Source organism: Tachysurus fulvidraco, chromosome 23 (genome assembly GCF_022655615.1).
Source record: "Tachysurus fulvidraco isolate hzauxx_2018 chromosome 23, HZAU_PFXX_2.0, whole genome shotgun sequence".
NCBI classification, from domain to species: domain Eukaryota; kingdom Metazoa; phylum Chordata; class Actinopteri; order Siluriformes; family Bagridae; genus Tachysurus; species Tachysurus fulvidraco.
The window spans coordinates 14,901,168-14,919,171 of NC_062540.1; the positions used below are offsets into that span (position 1 = coordinate 14,901,168).

Below are 18,004 nucleotides of genomic sequence, written 5' to 3' on the forward strand. Positions count from 1 at the left end.
ATAGAGACTTATATTGTTGTAGCTGACCATCGGTAGACAGGAAGTACCCTTCTCACAGTATAAAACCTTAACTAGTTAAAAACGCTGCTTCTAACAGGACCTGTCATCATTTATGTAGTTTGCTAATAGATAACAGTCTTTCTCCCATGGAGAAAAAATGAAGTACAGGCTATACAAGAAAATAATCTCTGTGCAATCCAACTCCTGGCATGCTGACAGCTGGCTGACTTCCCATACTCTACCTAGCTAGCTAGCACATTTGCATATTGCACAGGAGAAATGAGACCCAATTAGAGATTGTGCAGTATCTAGACAATGTGAACACCAGATGAAAACAAGAATGAGACTGGAATTTCAAGAAACAGCTTCCATGCTACAATAAGGTGTAAATAGGTTAATGTGCTTCTCACTTGTTTTTCAACACATTTTGGACTAGATTAAATACATACTCACAACACTTTAGCCATCAACCTGACCTGCAATGGCAGGTCAGTGTAATTTTACAGAGAGCCCAGTGGATGGTTCTGGGCAGTGCTCAGACCAAAAAAAATTGAAATTGGTTTCATGCAAGAGTAGTCATTTGGTTTCACGCAAGGGCAGTCATTTGCACCACTGACTGGTGAAAATCACAGGATAATTCAGCATTAATTGATTCTGGCTGACTGAAATAAACAAGCTGGCAGATTGCACAAAGCCAAGGGCAAGGCCTACTGGTTGGGCCTGGGGAGAGAGAGGAGGTCACAAAGACAGGAATCTTTGATGGAGGAGATTCAGCTGTGTCAGTAATAGGGAGCATGGGGCTTTGGAAGCGCTTTTGTCTCTCCCTGAATCTATCACCCATCAGCCCATGGGGACTCTCTTCAGTGAGGCTCAATGACAGTGAGATTCACATCTCACTCTGGCTCATGATCCCCCAAAACGAGCCTGTCTCATAGGGATTACAGCCAGAGCCAGGCTGCAGACAGAAAGGCAGAATTAGGGCTACTTTTTAAGTAATTGGTAGTTTGAGGAGATAATGCAGAAGGAAAAGAGAATGGATTTTTTTTTACCATTATGTCCAAATGAAGTGAAGACAGATTTGATTGCTTTTTGTGTACTAATAGCAGAAAAACAGCTTTTTACAAGTGCATACTTTAGGGAACACTAGTTATCAGCAAATATATTGGATGTACATTTTAAGCAAGATTTTTTCAGCTCATGATTTTACAGATATACAATATTTGTTCTGAAGAAATCTACAAAAGAAAATGTCAGATAAAAGAGAGTCGTCGTCCCCCAAGCACACACACACACACACACACACACACACACACACACACACACACACACACACACACACACACACACACACACACACACACACACACACACACACACACACACACACACACACACACACACACTTCAGTAGTAGTAGCCTGGTCAAGTTTGTTTGCATGTCCTGATTGATACAGGGTAACTACTGTGAGCACAGATGTGAAGAAGCACCAGAGGAGAGCATCACAGGAACTCAGAGAACTGAACAACTGTGCTCAGGCTTAGGCCATGGTAGCATTCCCATGTGATACATTTTTGACAGATGTTCTGATTTGTAGATGGTAAAACATTATTATAGGTGATTTCATGCTTCAGGAATAAGAAAGACAACTCTAACTGTAGATGGGAGGACATATTGGTGGAGAGCAATGCAGATATACTATGCTTGTTCAAGAATTTGCTACGCTTGTTCAGGAAATCAGTCTTGGCAGCATGCCCATTTGGTAACACCTGGTGTCTGGGCTGTATGGTGAATTCTGAGATGTTAAGAAGGGGAGAATTCCTGCTTTAAGCAAGATAAGGACTCTGAATGTAGATATAAGAGCACACTGGAGGACAGCAGTGCAGGATAAACCTCACTTGTTCAGGAATTTATAGTGCTTGTTGAGGAAATGAGATTGGTTAACATACCCATGTGGTAACATCTGGTGGATGTGCTGAGTGGTGGATGCTGAGATGTTAGGTAGCGGAGAGTCCCTGCTGTAGACATTATTATAGGGGGTTGATTTTATACTTAAGGAATAAGCAAGACAACTCTGACTGTAGATGGGAGGACACGTTGGTGGAGAGCACCTCAGATATTCCACTCTTGTTCAGGAATTTGCTACTCTTGTTCAGGAAATCGATCTTGGCAGCATGCCCATTTGGTAACACTTGGTGGATAGGCTGGATGGTGGATGCTGTGATGTTAGGAAGGCTAGGTATGATTATAGAGGACTCTGGGTGTAGATGCTAGGACGCATTGGAGGAGACCGCCACAGGACTCTGGGATGTGAACTTGACTGCTCCCTGTGGAGAAGCAGAGAGGGGAAGTGTATAGCAGACGGATACAAATGAGCCACTCCATCGCTGAATGTGGGACTAGAGTGTCCTATTGTGTCCCAGGAAAAGAACTGCTCATTCTCTTATATATATCTGTGTCTATACATCCCTGTGTTATTGGACACACACACACAACCCTCAATATCCATTTAATGCCTTATACTGTACGTGTAGGCTAGTTTGGGTTGGAAAGCTTTGTTGTGCAGATCATATGCACATAGGTTAACATTAAGTTTGTCAGATTTTGAAGTTATAAATTAGGTTTCTCACTCATAGATTAGATTTTCACTGTTTCCTTTGACTTTTGTAGATTCTCAGCATGCATATGTAAGTTCATTGAGAAATAGTGTGCTGCCTAAAAGTGTTGCTGTATTGACTTGGCTTGAAAAAACAATTCTAATAAAGAATTCTAATACCATTTTTGTGCAGCTCTACTTTAACCTGTTGAAGGTAGTTATACAGTATAATGAAACAGACTTGGTGATAGTGGTGATTATTAAACAATGATGATGCTTTCTAAATGGACAGTTTCATTTGAATCATAAAGGGTGAGCCTACTATCAGCGACGAGGCAATTTCACCAGGTGCCAACACTCGCTCTGTTGATCTTTACAGAGGCACCTCACCTCCCTCTCCATTCCCCTACATCTCCCTGTTACTGCAGTTTGAGCAGTTTGAGTTCAGGCCATGGAAACAAAAGGTCACACTGATGGGAGTCGTGCATGTAAGAAGAATAAGTATGCCCATACAGAATGTTGTGAGACTTAGGGAGATGGTGTGTACCAAGCTAAGAACTGACCACCAGCTGGAAAAAACATCTAAGCTTTTTAATTTCGATTTAGAATTGATCCCAGCCTTATCATACTTTGCCTGTAATGAAGACATTTGGAGCACGTCCTCCTGTATTGTTTTTTATTCTGGAAAATAGGTATAGCACTACAAATTTTAAATGCAGAGGTGAAGGTAAAGAGCAAACAGACTTGGTTTTTAAAGCAGAGAAAAGGGTCTCCTGTGTCCCAGAGATGTATTCCACCTGCCTTTTTTTCCAGGGCAGATGCTTCCACCATGCTGAAGGGTTCTCTCCATGCTGCAAATTGGCTCGCTGTGCACAACACATCCTGGTGCTTTCTGTTTAGTCGGCAGCTTGATGGCCAAAACCTCTTGGCAAGAGGTGATGCTGAGACATAGAGCATCATGGGCTTAAAAATTTGGTAGGTGGGTGGTAATAGAGGGGCTGTAAAATGAAACCTGTGGCCCCTGGTTCTCGTCACAGCTTCCCCTAGACAGCCAGTGCACAGAATAATTGGCATGGCATAGGAGAGGATGGCATTTTAACCCTGTTTTGGGACTCGTAGAGCAGCAACATGCCATGCCAGCAGTTGACAACTGCAGCTGTTAGAAGGTACAGTGCTTCTGTTGTCTCTGTCCTTACTATCCTACTGTCTATTGGGCTCACTTGTAGTCAGTAGAATTATAAATGTCAAATCTCCTTCAATAAATATCAAATACATTTTTTTGTAAGGTGCAAGGAATCTAGTTTAGAAATCTTAAACAAGACTAAAAAAAAATTGAATAAGAAAGCAGCCTTACACTTTTGCTCTTAAAGGAAAGAACATATTTTGATATATACACCACATCTTGCTAAGCAAATGCGCGTGCTTGTGTTTAATGAGCTCTGCTGTGAGTACAAGGCTTTGTGGCTTATTCCGAAGCCCTTGACCTTTACTGATCCTTCTGCATCGTTTTTGATCCATAGCACATCTCCCTCTCTCACGCTCATTTACCTCTCACCTCTCCATCCTCCCACATACATCCTCACTATCCCTCCTTGAGATTTCTCTCTCGTATGCCTAATTGCATCCCTATTTGCCCCAGGGGATGGCCTGGGTAGCACAATCCTCTCCACTGTCCCCTCGCAAATCCATTTGCACCCTCTACCAGCCAGGTCGCTTTCATGGGCTGCCCTGGAGGAAATATCGGATGACCTCACTTTCCAGCAAAAGCAAAGGATCCTGGGGAGCGCAGTCAGATGTGAGGCTCTTCTTCTCTTTTTCACTTTCTGCCCCTCCTGCCAAGAATCCCATCTTTCAAGTACAGGGCAAGGTCAGAATCATGCACGGCATGGAGTGCTGATAACAGTAACAATCCAATATCCATTTGGATACGTGAAATACTAAATTTCTTACCCAATTTTTTGGTGTGATTATTTATTTATTTATTTGTTTATACTTTTTTTTGTTTTCTAGAAAATTTCTTTAATATTTGAAAAATTACCCTACTTTAATTGCAAGAGATATGGATCTTATTGGTATCTTTCTGATAAGTGGAAATATGAAAGTGGGTTTTGCTGCAGTGCTCTTTTTTGGTGTCTCACTGAGTCTTGGAGAATGAAGTGAAGTGCAGTGTGGGTTGAAAGAATGAGGCTGACATATGCTACCCGTGCAACTGCAGTCTGTGAATGATGAAACCATTTGATCATTTTTAAATGTCAATTTTTGTCATCACCCCCTCAAGGTGTTTAGATTTTCAAAATTAAATAATCCAGAAGTGCTGCATCAGATATTCAAATGGAAAGATTCATTTCTCTAACTTTGACTCGCATTTCTGGGAACATTGTATGGAACAGCTCCTAGGATAGCAAGTCATTATGGATGTGTTTACAGACGTAGATTCCTGCTGAGAAAATGCCAAAAAGTCAATCTACTTTTTAATGGGGCAGCTACAGATGTTTTTAACTGATCACTGCCAGACAGGGAGAGTTATGAAACTTTTATCATTTTCTTTATAAAGATCAGACAAGCTATTGAAGAGACAACAAAAACATTGCAGTTCCTTCCAGAAGCTGAAAGATGTGATTAAATGTTTCCTATCCAGCCAGTTATATCCAAGTTGCATAAAGAAAGGAAATGTTAAATGTCCTGCTGGTTCTTTTTCTACTTTAAAAAGCAGACAGGTTAAGTTGTGCTTTGCTTTATGTTACTTTCCTGAAAAGAGGAAATATGTTGGTCCTTTCATATGAAAATGCCATATTTGTCCTCTCTGACATGCCCAAGACAGAACCTACATCCTTTACACCTGCCCACAGTGACAGATGGAGTGAAAATTGAGAAGACAATGTTGTTGTCTCTTGTCTTATAAGCCTCTGGAGGTATAATGTATGTGTGCCTTTAATAGGCTTTATTTTAAGCATTTGGAAAATGACATGTCAAAATGACATCTCAGACAGAGAAGAAGGGCAAAGGAGAGTGCTTCTGAACATTTTAGCATATTAATTACATGCAAGCTGAGTCTTTGCTTTGTAATAAGCATTTCTTATACATACTCTTGATAGATACATGGTTGTTAATCACCAAGGTCAAATCTCCAATTTCTTCAATGCTAGTGCTAGAATAGATGTTTGTGATCATTTCAGACTCCTAGACATGTCAGTGACAGGCCATTGCTGTTTTAAGATGGTAATGTACACCCTTTAGAATAAATTCATAATGCGTATACTTTGCATCAGTACTTGCACTTGTAATGGCTACGGTTATGTGTGAAATGTACAGTATATTAAGGATAGTTATTTTGCAGCTGTATAAAATGTCTAAAGCTTACATGAAAGAGAAAAAGAGAGAGACAGAAATGAAGAGATCACATTTGAGTGAGTGGCCACTAGCTGCAAGGTCAGCACAGTAAGTTCAGAGGCTGGTGACAGTTGCTGGCCATAAATACACCATCAACATACAAAATTTTTGTAAGCTACTGACAGAACCTTTCCCAGTTAACCTGAAAGTGTGCTAGCACCCTACTTTCATCCCACCCTCAAGGCCACCCTCATTATAACACCCAACAAAGTTTGCCTCTTGCAGCTGTTTAACGGCGGCACTTCTGTTTTTGTTTGTTTTCGCGCTGTAAGGTTATTGCACCTTTATGGTTGATTGGGGGCTTGGAATAATCCTCGACATCTGTTCGGAGAGGAGGTTAGTAAGGTGGGGAGCGGTGGGGCTGGGCTTGGCTTTTATTTCCTGGACCAGGCCTCTGCTCTCATCCCTCTGCACTGAGGTCGACGTGTTGACTTTTAATGCATGAGCAATGTAAAGGGAGATGTGTGTGTAGGGGTCTCTAATGGGCTTCAAGGTCACACCAGTACCTTCGCCCCTGGCTTTCTCTCTCACTATTGACAGAAAAAGGTTGAATCCTTAATTAATTTTTAAGAGCTCAAATTCCACCGCATTTGTCCATAGAATCGCTAGTGTATGCCGACACTCTGTTTTCAAGATTACTGAGAACTTTCTGCAGGGTTTTTTCATACCTGGACATGCACATTAGTTACTGTAGTTCCCTTTGTTAGCCTATTCGATGCATAAAACCAAGAGCCAAATCGCTTCAACCTGCTGATCATTCCACATCACAGGGCAGCTAAACATGCTTGGAAGAACGTGATCTTGTTCATATGCACAAGCTCTGATTGATAAGGAGAGAGAGGAAGGTGCTACACAGAGAGCTTGGACCCCCAGTCACTGGAGGTTATTCTTTTAACAGATTTTGAACTCTCTTGTCAATAGGTTGAACTTCTTACCAGTGCACTATTCAAGAGTCCTCCTGGTAAACTTTCTCCTTCTTCTCTGCCACAATGTATTTGATACAAAGTATTAAAGTTCATAACTTATGCACAGCCTTCTATAAGATTCCTCCCTGGTATTAAATGCCCATCTCATTCTCTTTGCCAGGGCAGAGAACATGAGTCTTTTCAGAGAGAAAAATCTTCACAGCAGGGTTTCTCCATTTCATCATGTCATCTCTCCCTTCAGCAATGATGAAAGTAAAACTGGTATGAATCAGAATGCACGGGTTTCTCAGACAGCACCTTGGGTTTCTTCCCACTTCCTTGGCAAGCTGGGCATCTTGGTCCTCCAGAAACTGTGCTTCTGGTTTTCTCTGTTGCCCAGCATGCCCGAATGTATAGTAAAGAGAGCCAGCCATGACCCATTAGTGTATTTCATGGCCGATACGTTATGGTCGTTTGGAATGGATTGCATTCAGTGTTATTATTAATGATTTTTCATTGGTAAATGAGATCAATAAGCTAAAATCTTGGCGGCATCAAATACACTGAGGATATTGACCACAACGCAATTAATTTAGATTACATGAGCAAACCTCTTAGTCAAATATGTGTGAAAACAAATGTATTGTATTTCAAATTAAGACATTAGAATTGCTTAATTATTTAAGTGAATTATAAAGGGCAAATTAGAAAATATTGAACTATGCAAAACACAATCCTATGCCAAATACGACGTGACGATCCTGCTGCTGTCCGACTTTGGATCTTTTCAAAACATCTGTTTTGCTTTCGACTGAAAGAATTCCACAAATTCCTGAATGAATGAGGAGATCACAGAAGAATGAACTTTTCCCCTTGTACTGTCACCAGCTTCTTACTGTGGTGAGCTGTCAGCGTGGTGCAAACGCGCTTGGTTTCACTCGCATTCAGTTTGTCAGAGACAATGTGACTGCTGTCAGAAATTTTGATCTGAAGAGATGCTGTTTAAATCATGAGAATCTTGTTGGTATTTTTGCCCACTTTCTGTCTTTCCTTTTTACATAATAGAGTATAATGAGGCTGAATGGTGAATAATCTGATTTGTGTTGATAACATCAGTCACCCTTGTTGTTTTCTCTGCTCTCTTGGTTTGAGCAAAATGACAATTGCCCTGGGTGAGAAGTGAATGGTTTCCTGTCACAAGTAATCATGCGGTTGTCTTTCAGGCCTAGCCTCCTTTGATTTACCATGATTAACTTTGCAGAGAAATAATAGCACATAGTTCAGACTTCCTCTGGTCCTCTTTGTGCTGTGACAGCTGCACCTGAATGAGATCAACTCCACTCAACTGGAGACTGATATTTTGACATATCAGACTGTGTTACTGAAGCTGAGAGACATTGTCTGTGCATACAATTCTTATTGGCTGAATAGCAAACACCGTTTTCTTCTCATGCCTGTTGATTTTGATCAGAGCCTGAAGGCACTTTATCTCAGTTTGCTGATAATTGTGGACTAAATGTCTTTGTTTCATGCCATTTCATTTACTTTTACATGATATTCTGAATGGAAATCCCATAAGGCCTTTCTTATTTCACTATAAATCCATATGTTCCACCTTGTTAAAGCAAGTGTTAAAAAAAGCTGTGATTGTTATTGTGTAAGTGCAACATCTGTCTACATGCTTTTTTGTTTTTCGTCTCTCGCAGGAAATCGCAGCTTACTTGATAACCTTTGAGAAGCATGATGAATGGTTAACAACATCCCCTAAAACAAGGTAAGGCTTATATATTTTTTCTGGATAAAGGCAGGAGCTTATATTTTCACAATTTCCACAATCATGTTTCATGGCTGAAATGTGACTATTAAATGGACTTTCTTCTAATCACCCACTTGAGATTCTGCCTTGTTTTAAAAGTTGGGTGTTAGATTTAGTAGCCATTCATGGCAGTTTCAAAAGATTAACTCCTTTCTTTGAGTGAGTGCTGACAGGTAATGGAATATTAATGCGGACTAATAACTCCAAATAGCCTATTAGCAAAGCTCTTAGCACATAGCTTCACTCTCATCTGCTCTGTTAACACCATGCTAATGTGTTCGTATCTAGCTGCAAATTACCCGCTTGTTAATAGATAAAAGTGTGAGACAAGACCTGTCCATGGTGTGCAGAATGAGGAAGAAATGGAGATTTCTGTGAGTGTGTGTTTGTGTGAGAACATTTGCAACCGATCGCTCACTGCAAAGTAACTGATGAAATGTGCAGGTCTGACACATGCTTAAGTCGTACTGTACTCAAGACCTGTGGAGCCAGAGGTATCTGCTAGCTCTCAGTCTGTGTGTCTCCAGATAAAATTCTTCTGAAAATGATAATGAAATGGGCCAGTGGAGCTTTCTTGTCTGAATGTGTGAGTTTGAAATGAATTAACTACACATCATTCTTTGTAAATGATCTCAGGTAAAGTGTCAGAGCTAAGATGGCAGCACGATACAGCTTAGCTTAAGCAAAGATGGTTTTTCTTATTTAGTTAAATAGCATATTTGGAACCATTTGGTGTATTTGGTGATAGTAGCATGGGTTTTGATTTATTTGTAACAGAATGGCTGAATTGTGTCATGGTGTTATCGTACAAATTGATTTGTAGAGCAGGTACACACATCAGAAACAGATCAAAGATCACACCGGTACCTTCTGGCAATTGAATAAACCTCTGACTGACTTCTAAGGAATGAAATAAAACCCAGCCTGGTGTTTCTTCTTAGTGTATGGGTCAGAAATGCTTTAGAAATGCTCCAAAAAAACTATTTGACTCTTTAACCTTTTATGATTTAGTCTTCCTTTTTGAGGGATAACTAACATTAACCATCATTCACCAGACCGTTAGCATTTGCCACCATCATCCACTAAAGTAGCACTGCTCATCTCCTGCCCCTTTACAAAAACATGTTCGCAAAATACAGTATTTTATACACGTTTTATTTCAGCCATTTGCAAAGGCAATGGTAATGCCAGAGATCAGCCATGACCCAGGGCCACATTTCTGTAGTCTAACAGAATGCAGCCTGTGTGCTTTTTTTGTTTTTTTTTAATTTAGAAAACTAATCTTTATGTTATATACATGATGAAAAGCGAGCAGGGTTGCTGTGAATAAATGGTATCAGGAACAAAACAATGTGTGTGAGCTTCATCAAAGAGAGAGAGAGAGAGAGAGAGAGAGAGAGAGAGAGAGAGAGAGAGAGAGAGAGAGAGAGAGAGAGAGGGGTTATTATAGGTTGAAGAGCTGATGACAAAATTTTATTTCTTCCCCCTCCCTCCTTTACCATATTATGCATTGTGTCTTATGGGGTATTATTTTGCAATGCTGAGCATGTGTGTGTTTCTACCCCGGACACAAGCCTCCTGTCTTCTGTCTTGCAAGTTAATATTGTAGAATAGCAGAACAGAAACAGACCCAAACACACACAGTCTCTCTATTCCTTCTGTGACGAATCTGCGCTTCACTCCCAATTAGCAGCGGCCGCTCTTCGCCTATTAGACAGCTCTGGGCCCCGCTGCCGCTGTGCCAGACTCTGAGCACCACTCGCTTCCTTGCTTACATCCTTCCCTTCTAGCTTCATCCAGGGAGTGCAGACTGCCACAGATAAAATAATAACTGACCACAAGTCTCAGTGCTTTCTCACTTACTCTTCCTTCACACACAGATACACACACACACACACTTCCTTCTGTCTGTCTGTCTGTCTGTCTGTCTGTCTGTCTGTCTGTCTGTCTGTCTGTCTGTCTGTCTGTCTCTCTCTCTCTCTCTCTCTCTCTCTCTCTCTCTCTCTCTCTCTCTCTCTCAGTCTACTCTTATTAACAAACCTCATTCATGTGCAAATGGACTATGGGTCCTGCAACATCCAGCCAATTTTCTCTATGCCTCCATGCCTGTAAGGGACATCGATAATGGGCAGGCATAAAGAAAGTGCCAATTATAAGACATTTCCTTGTATAATTGCAGAAAATTAGGTAGAGAGCACCCTCTTGGCTTTTTAGCATAGCCACAAAAAAAGTGAAATCAAGTCTGTTTCTCTTCATTCATTTATTACTGACACGGGATTCGATGTTGTACATTTATTCCTGGCCGTAGGGGGTGTTCAAACAGACCCATTCACACAGCATATGGAGTGAAGGTCACACTGCATAAGTCTTCTTTATAGAACATGCATTTTATAATTGTTATGTGTCTCTTTTGCTCGTAGTACAATTATACTTTCAGGACATAAGGTTGGGGGAGACTTAAGAATGATGATGATGATGATGTTGATGATGATGATGATGCTCACAGAATTTATAGTAGTTCTTGCAAATGAGTGTGCACTGAATTCGTCTCACATCACCCATCGCTTTAATATTAAAGCTACACTCCAGTGTTTTTTACACCTAATCTCTATTTAACGCAAGTGAAGCAAATGTGTAATGACCAGGAAGAGGTGTAGGTGTAGAATTCTGTGAAATGGAATGAAATGAAATTTAATTGAAGCTTGTTCGAAGGGAAGATTCACTTGTTACCGACAATGTTCTGTAGGACTCATGGCATATTGATAGTAAATAGAAATACTTGCTCTAGCATTAGTAGAAAATGGGATATGGACAGTTTTGAGTGGACGTCAGAGTGTTTTCTCCCCATTAATTTCGTCATAAGTGTTTCAAATGAATGTGTTCTTTTCTCAGCAGGGAAATCTATTACATTTTCATATCGGCATCGAGTTGCAAAATGCTAGAGTGTTCCTTTAATCATTTGAAAGTTGTAATGTGAGATAGATAGATAGATAGATAGATAGATAGATAGATAGATAGATAGATAGATAGATAGATAGATAGATAGATAGATAGATAGATAGATAGATAGATAGATAGATAGATAGATAGATAGATAGATAGATAGATGGATGGATGGATGGATGGATGGATGGATAGATAGGCTCTGTTATATTGCACCAGGTCTGACCAAGCAACTTCTTACCTGCCTGCAGTGACTTTGATTGACAGACCCTAAGCGATTTTTGCCCATGGATCTTTGTGCAAGGTCACGGTTGAAAGGTCATAGGCACATTTTGTCCTAGAACGTGTCTTCATACAGCTCATTTGCTCCAGCGCTCCACAGGCAAGACGAAGCCTGCCCCCACCTACAGTCAGAGAACAGAGAGCTCAGCAATCCTTGGAGGTGGTAATAGATATGTAGTAGGTTACGGATGGAGACACAGCCTGTGGGCTCACACACAAATACACACACACCCACATACACATAAACACCACACACATATTTGTATATGGAGGGAACATGTAACAACCTCAGGCCATAGAAAGAGCAAAAAGAATAAGAGATTGTTTGACCAAAAAAAGTTGGCCTACAGAGAAAAGATGTTGCTATATGCTGAAATACATAAAGAAATAAATATATATTCAAAATAGAATTCTGACATCCAGCCATAGTAAACATACATAATGTGCAGCTGTAATGTGAGGGTGGGAAAATATTGACATAAATAGTACATCATTTCTGCTTTTGTTCGATATTTTTCCCTTGAGTCTTCATCTGCTTTTAAATCAGTGCTTTCATTCTTGTTGTCCATCTCCCAGTACTCACTATATGCACACAATTTACCTCATTTATCAATAATTTCTCAAATGTGTGTAAATATTCTCAAAGGCCAAATTGAATGACATTCCTGACAGATTTCTATTTCAATAACTATGTTATTACATTTAGCACCAGAAATAAGAGTTCGAAGTTTTCCACTAATACAGCTCAGCCACTGCAGTGTATCAGTGTATCAGCTATCACAGACACACGGTAACACTTCCTTCTTTTACTTCCTTCTTTTTTCTTTTGCCCTAATTGAAAGATTAGTTTTATTTGGACTGGATTTGTGATAATGAATATGGAATGATTGAGTTTCACAAAATATTAATTGAATTTGTGTGTGTATGTGAGTGTGTGTAAGTGTTCAAAATAAATAAGCAATTTGAACTTTACACTGTCAAGTGTATCTGTGTCAATAATGATATAAATAATATGATTCTATAATGTTGAACTCTTTCAATCAAAGGTTAGTTAGTCTCCTTAACTGTAAATGTATACAAACTCAGGGCCTGTCACAGGTCACAACGCATTTTTTCGAAAACACTGGACTTTCCAGAATTTACCTTATGTGTAAAAATGTTCCTGCGAATGGTATACAAATAAATTTAAGCTCCAGCTTAAAAAATGAGACCAATTTAACTATTTGATGGATCTTAGGAGTCAGGAATATACAAATATGGGCAAACAAACATTATGACAAGACAGAATTAGCTTACTGCAATGTGCTTATAAACAATGCTTTCTATTTTAATTATATTATAAGAAAATAGAAATAAATCAGAAACATGCTGAGAGAGAAAAGCTAAGCACCCCCTGAATGATGTGCTCAGTTCCTGTAATACACATTCCCTTTCAGATAGGAAGTGCAACAGTGTTTAAAATCAATACAAGCGCTCTCACGCTGACTGCTGGAACAGCATGCTACAGCTAATTCAGGCCATACCTGCCAAAGGCCAGAAAAATCTCTCCCAACTCGGGCTGCACACTCTAATTTACGCTGGCAGCCTCCTCCGTTCCATTACCATTAGAGGGAGAGCTCTGCATTAGGTGTTTAATGAAAGCCAAGGCCACTGCCTGATTTAGCAGCATGGCTAAAGCGGGCAGTATGAAGTCGACTGTGTGAAAAGCGCTGAGACTCAGTGACTAAGACCATTGTCCATATCAGCAATGGCCAAAACATGCTGTGCTTTTCCTACTGTAGTATTATATTTAGCCCCAGCTGAAATATTATGATAATTAGACCATGGATATTAATAATTAGGATGTGCATACATTTCTAGAATATTGTTTTAACATAAAGGCACAATTTACTATAGATATGTGAATAAGAAGTAAAAAGAAAAAAGTATTTTCCTTTGATTGATTTTCAGATGCTCAGAAACCTTTTCTATATACACACAAAACATACTTTAATTTTTATAGAGCCATTTTGGCAAGTTTTTTTCATCTACAAATAATTAGGTGTGTTAGTGGCCTTTCATATGGTTGATTCATTTGTTCATTACCTTTGTTAATGTGTCCCTCATTATGAAATTTTAAGCCATTAAAAAATAATCTGTAATTGCCAAATATGTTTGTTTAATGAGCAAGGAAATTTAGGAACATTTCTACACTTTCAGCTTCACTAATAAATGAATGAATATGAATATAACCAATGAATATGCACAGCTATACAATTTACAACGGTCCTTGTGACCTCCTGCAATCTCAATTTGCTTGACAGCTTGTTAACTACCTACTGGCAGAGGATAGTGCACATTATTCACATACAGATGAGTGTTTTGTTTGTATCTGTGTGAGTGTAATAAAATTTCATAACAAACATTTGCTTCTCAGTAACATTAGCTAAATCAGATAGCTATCTATCTTGCTTAGCAGCAAGATTTTCTGCTACATCCTTTCATGATACGTATATTGAATGTGATAGGCTCAAAATGTCAAGGTTATTTCTCTCAGATTCCTTACAAAGTGAATCCGTTTTAAATGGAAAAAGTCATTGTAATGTGCTGCGTGGAGAGTGTGTAAATTCAGCATGGGATTTATTATGAGCAGACCAAAACTCAGTCCAAAACTCATCATCATGGTTCAGTGTAGGGGTCAATTCACATGCAGGCAATATCAAAAAGGGGTAATCCATACTCACAAACAATATCAAGGAGGAGACAGAAAGAAAACAAAGCTCAGTAATGCATAAAACTTTGTGAAGAAATAAAGGTGCTGGAGGTGATGAATAAGGAAACTAATTAAGGAGTGGGCATAGGTGTACACATTAGGAAAACAACAGGGCAGTGACAGGACGAATCTAAAACAAATGCACATGGCCAAAACAGACAAAACAAACATCTGACGCTTTTGAGAGAACAAATGCACATGGCCAGAACAGACAAAACAAACATCTGACGCTTTTGAGAGAACAAATGCACGTGGCCAGAACAGACAAAACAAAGGTCTGACGCTTTTGAAAGAACAAATGCACATGGCCAAAAGAGACAAAACAAACAGCTGATGCTTTTGAGAGCAGGATTTGTAACAGTGACTTTGATTCTGTGTTTCAGATGTTACTCTGTCTGAATTTCCTTCACCAAATACAAAAGTCAAAAAGGTTTTCACAAAAACTGAGATTTTCTGTGTGAAACATATTATTATACTTCAGCAAACCAGAAGAAGCCTTTATTTTTGTCACATATACTTTACAGCACAGTAAAATGCTTTTTTCCCCCTCATATTTCATCTTTGGTTAAGGTCAAAGTGCAGGGTCAGCCATGATAGAGTGCCCCTAGGTCAGAGAGGGTTAAGGGACTTTCACAAGGGCCCAACTTCTGAGGATTGAACCCTAACCGTCTGATCAACAACCCAGAACCTTAACCACAGTGAATAAAATAAATAAAAATAATAGATAGAAATAGATAGGTATAATTTGGCTAAGCGTGATTTCCTCACACAATGAATATGAGGCTTTGATCATGTTGTCCGATATGTTCATGCAGTAGTTTGGAATCAGATACCAGATGTCAAAATATCCCCAGTTCTTCTGCACCACAGTCAGAATTAAATTTAAATGCAGTTTTCTTCTTTTTCACTTTTTGGTCTAACCAAATATTAAAATGCTGGAAATGTAATAAAGAGAAATATATTTCTGTATTTAGTGGCAGATTTAAACATGTAAAAGGTCTCCCCAGGCCACTGCACATATAATTGGAATCAGCCACGACTAGTTAACTATTTAAAATGATGTTTTGGTGGTCACACATTAATTCAGACAGAAAAAACCCATAAAATGTGCTACAATTTGCAAAACATTTTTTGTAGTATACTATTTCTTAGTGCTTAAGTAACATACAGGACAGAGATATACAACATATGGATTACTGAACATAGAGAGAGTTACCTGAGAACGGGTGATTTCTAGATCTCTTCTAACCTGATAAATTATTTCAGTGAGAATGTTTTCCGTAGCCTGATTTTTTTTTTTTTTTTTTCCGATTCATTTAGTACTTTTTTTTGGCAGTCTAACACATCAGTTAAGTGAAGAATGACAACATAGCGAGTTACAGAGAAGATATATCAACTGGATCGCCGACTGGGCGTTTATGTGTCGTGTTATGTGATGTGCTGAAAAGTAAAGGAATGGTAATGCATGCTGAATGAGTGAGAAGGAGTGAGAGAGATGGGAGGAAAGAGGGGAGAGGTGGAGCACTTCTCTGTCGAGCCTGCTGCTACTGCTGCTACTACTGCTGCTGTTGCCGAATATTGAAACGATCAAACAATAAGTGCCTCTCCTCTGAGGACCTGCAATGACACTGGAGTCAGCAACCCCCTTGTCCCAGTGCAATTCTCTCTCTCTCTCTCTCTCTCTCTCTCTCTCTCTCTCTCTCTCTCTCTCTCTCTCTCTCTCTCACACACACACACACACACACACACACACACACACACACACACACACACACACACACACACACACACACACCATCTTCACAGCATTCTCACACAGCACAGCTCCCAGCAGAGCATTCCCAAAGACACAGCTTTTATTAAAACCTGCTGCAGCAGTGTTGTCCCATAGGCAGTGCCAAAGCAATGACAACACACACACACACACACACACACACACACACACACACACACACACACACACACACACACACACACACACACACACACACATAAATGCCATAAGGCTACTAAATGAATAATGTGTACAGTTGTATGTGAGTGTGAGAAGTGCAGCTTGGGCGATTGCTTGATTATGTCTCTGTTTAAGTGGAAGCATGCTCTCTGGTCATACCGTAGGTGTACATGGATGTCTGGATGGAGAGTAAGTGTGTAATGCAGACTTGTGCTGTCTCTGTACTGCACTGAGGGACTACATGCTGTCACATGCTTGTGGCTCATGGTTTGTGGCATTCATAGAGTACCACAGGGAGAGAGAAGAGACAAGTATAAAAGGAGGAGGCACTCCATTGAGACTCCTGCTGAGGTGATAGTTAGCACATGAGGTTGGCTTGGAGAGACAAGTTATTGTTTTCATCTTTATTTTTATTTATTTATTTATTTATTACAGTTGCGCAATGTTGTTGCCTATAAAATGAGCAATAAAATGCTGCCTGAAATATGATCATCGTGAATGATCAATGCTTACTGTCTTCATTTGTCTGAAATGACGTTTGCAATACAATAACTGACTTTTATGATTTTTGTGATATTTATGGGATTTAGTCATCATTTTATCGGGTTTTACTAAACACATACATGTAGATTAATGTTTTGATTTTCATACAGTGTAGTTTGCCTGAACTGTGTACAATCTTTAAGGGTATAAATATGAGATAAATTATACAAGAACCGTACTTCTAATGCATCATAAAAAAGATAAAAAAAAAAAATACTTTAAAGACAGTAAAGAGGGGGGAAGAAGCACATTAAACATGGACAATAATACTGAATAATACATTTTATTTGAGTTATTTGACATTGATTAATTTCTTTGCCTTTTTGAAGTATTAAATGTTAACTTTTAACTAGAGTACAGTATATTTGGATATCAATTTAGTAGAAGACTGTGAGTAAGTTATGAGTTATGAACACTGTTCATAAGATTCTTAAACCTCAACTACTCAGTTATAATTTACTTTCGATAAAAGCATCCAAAGCACAATCAAGGGCCAGTGATGGGTTAAATATACAAATTGTGTATGCTATGAAATTAATCATAAATTTATTATCACTACAGTACATTAGTTATAAACATCACTGACATGGTGTTAAGGTAGATATTTGACAGACAGGCAGATATTTTCACACATATAGACATATAAGAACGACTGAGTAATTCTTGCCAACTTTTGGCAGCATTAACTCTTTTGGTTACATCAGTATGCCTGAAGAGCCCTGGCATGGCTGACGTCATCACACCACCTCCCCTATTAATCTACCTGGACTAAAAAACACACCGGCCTAAAACAGGAGCTACCGAGCCCAGGGCCTGTCCAAGGGC

General features: G+C 39.3%; 1 protein-coding gene across 7 annotated transcripts in view; it reads left to right on the forward strand.

The window, feature by feature from the left end:
- The window catches only part of camta1a (calmodulin binding transcription activator 1a), a 380,235-nt gene that overhangs the window by 149,609 nt on the left and 212,622 nt on the right, over positions 1-18,004 (forward strand). For all 7 annotated transcript variants that reach the window (XM_047807177.1, XM_027170434.2, XM_047807178.1 and 4 more), the window contains one exon: positions 8,596-8,663. In XM_047807177.1, the coding sequence (XP_047663133.1) occupies positions 8,596-8,663 (68 nt within the window). The remainder of the gene's footprint in view (positions 1-8,595; positions 8,664-18,004) is intronic.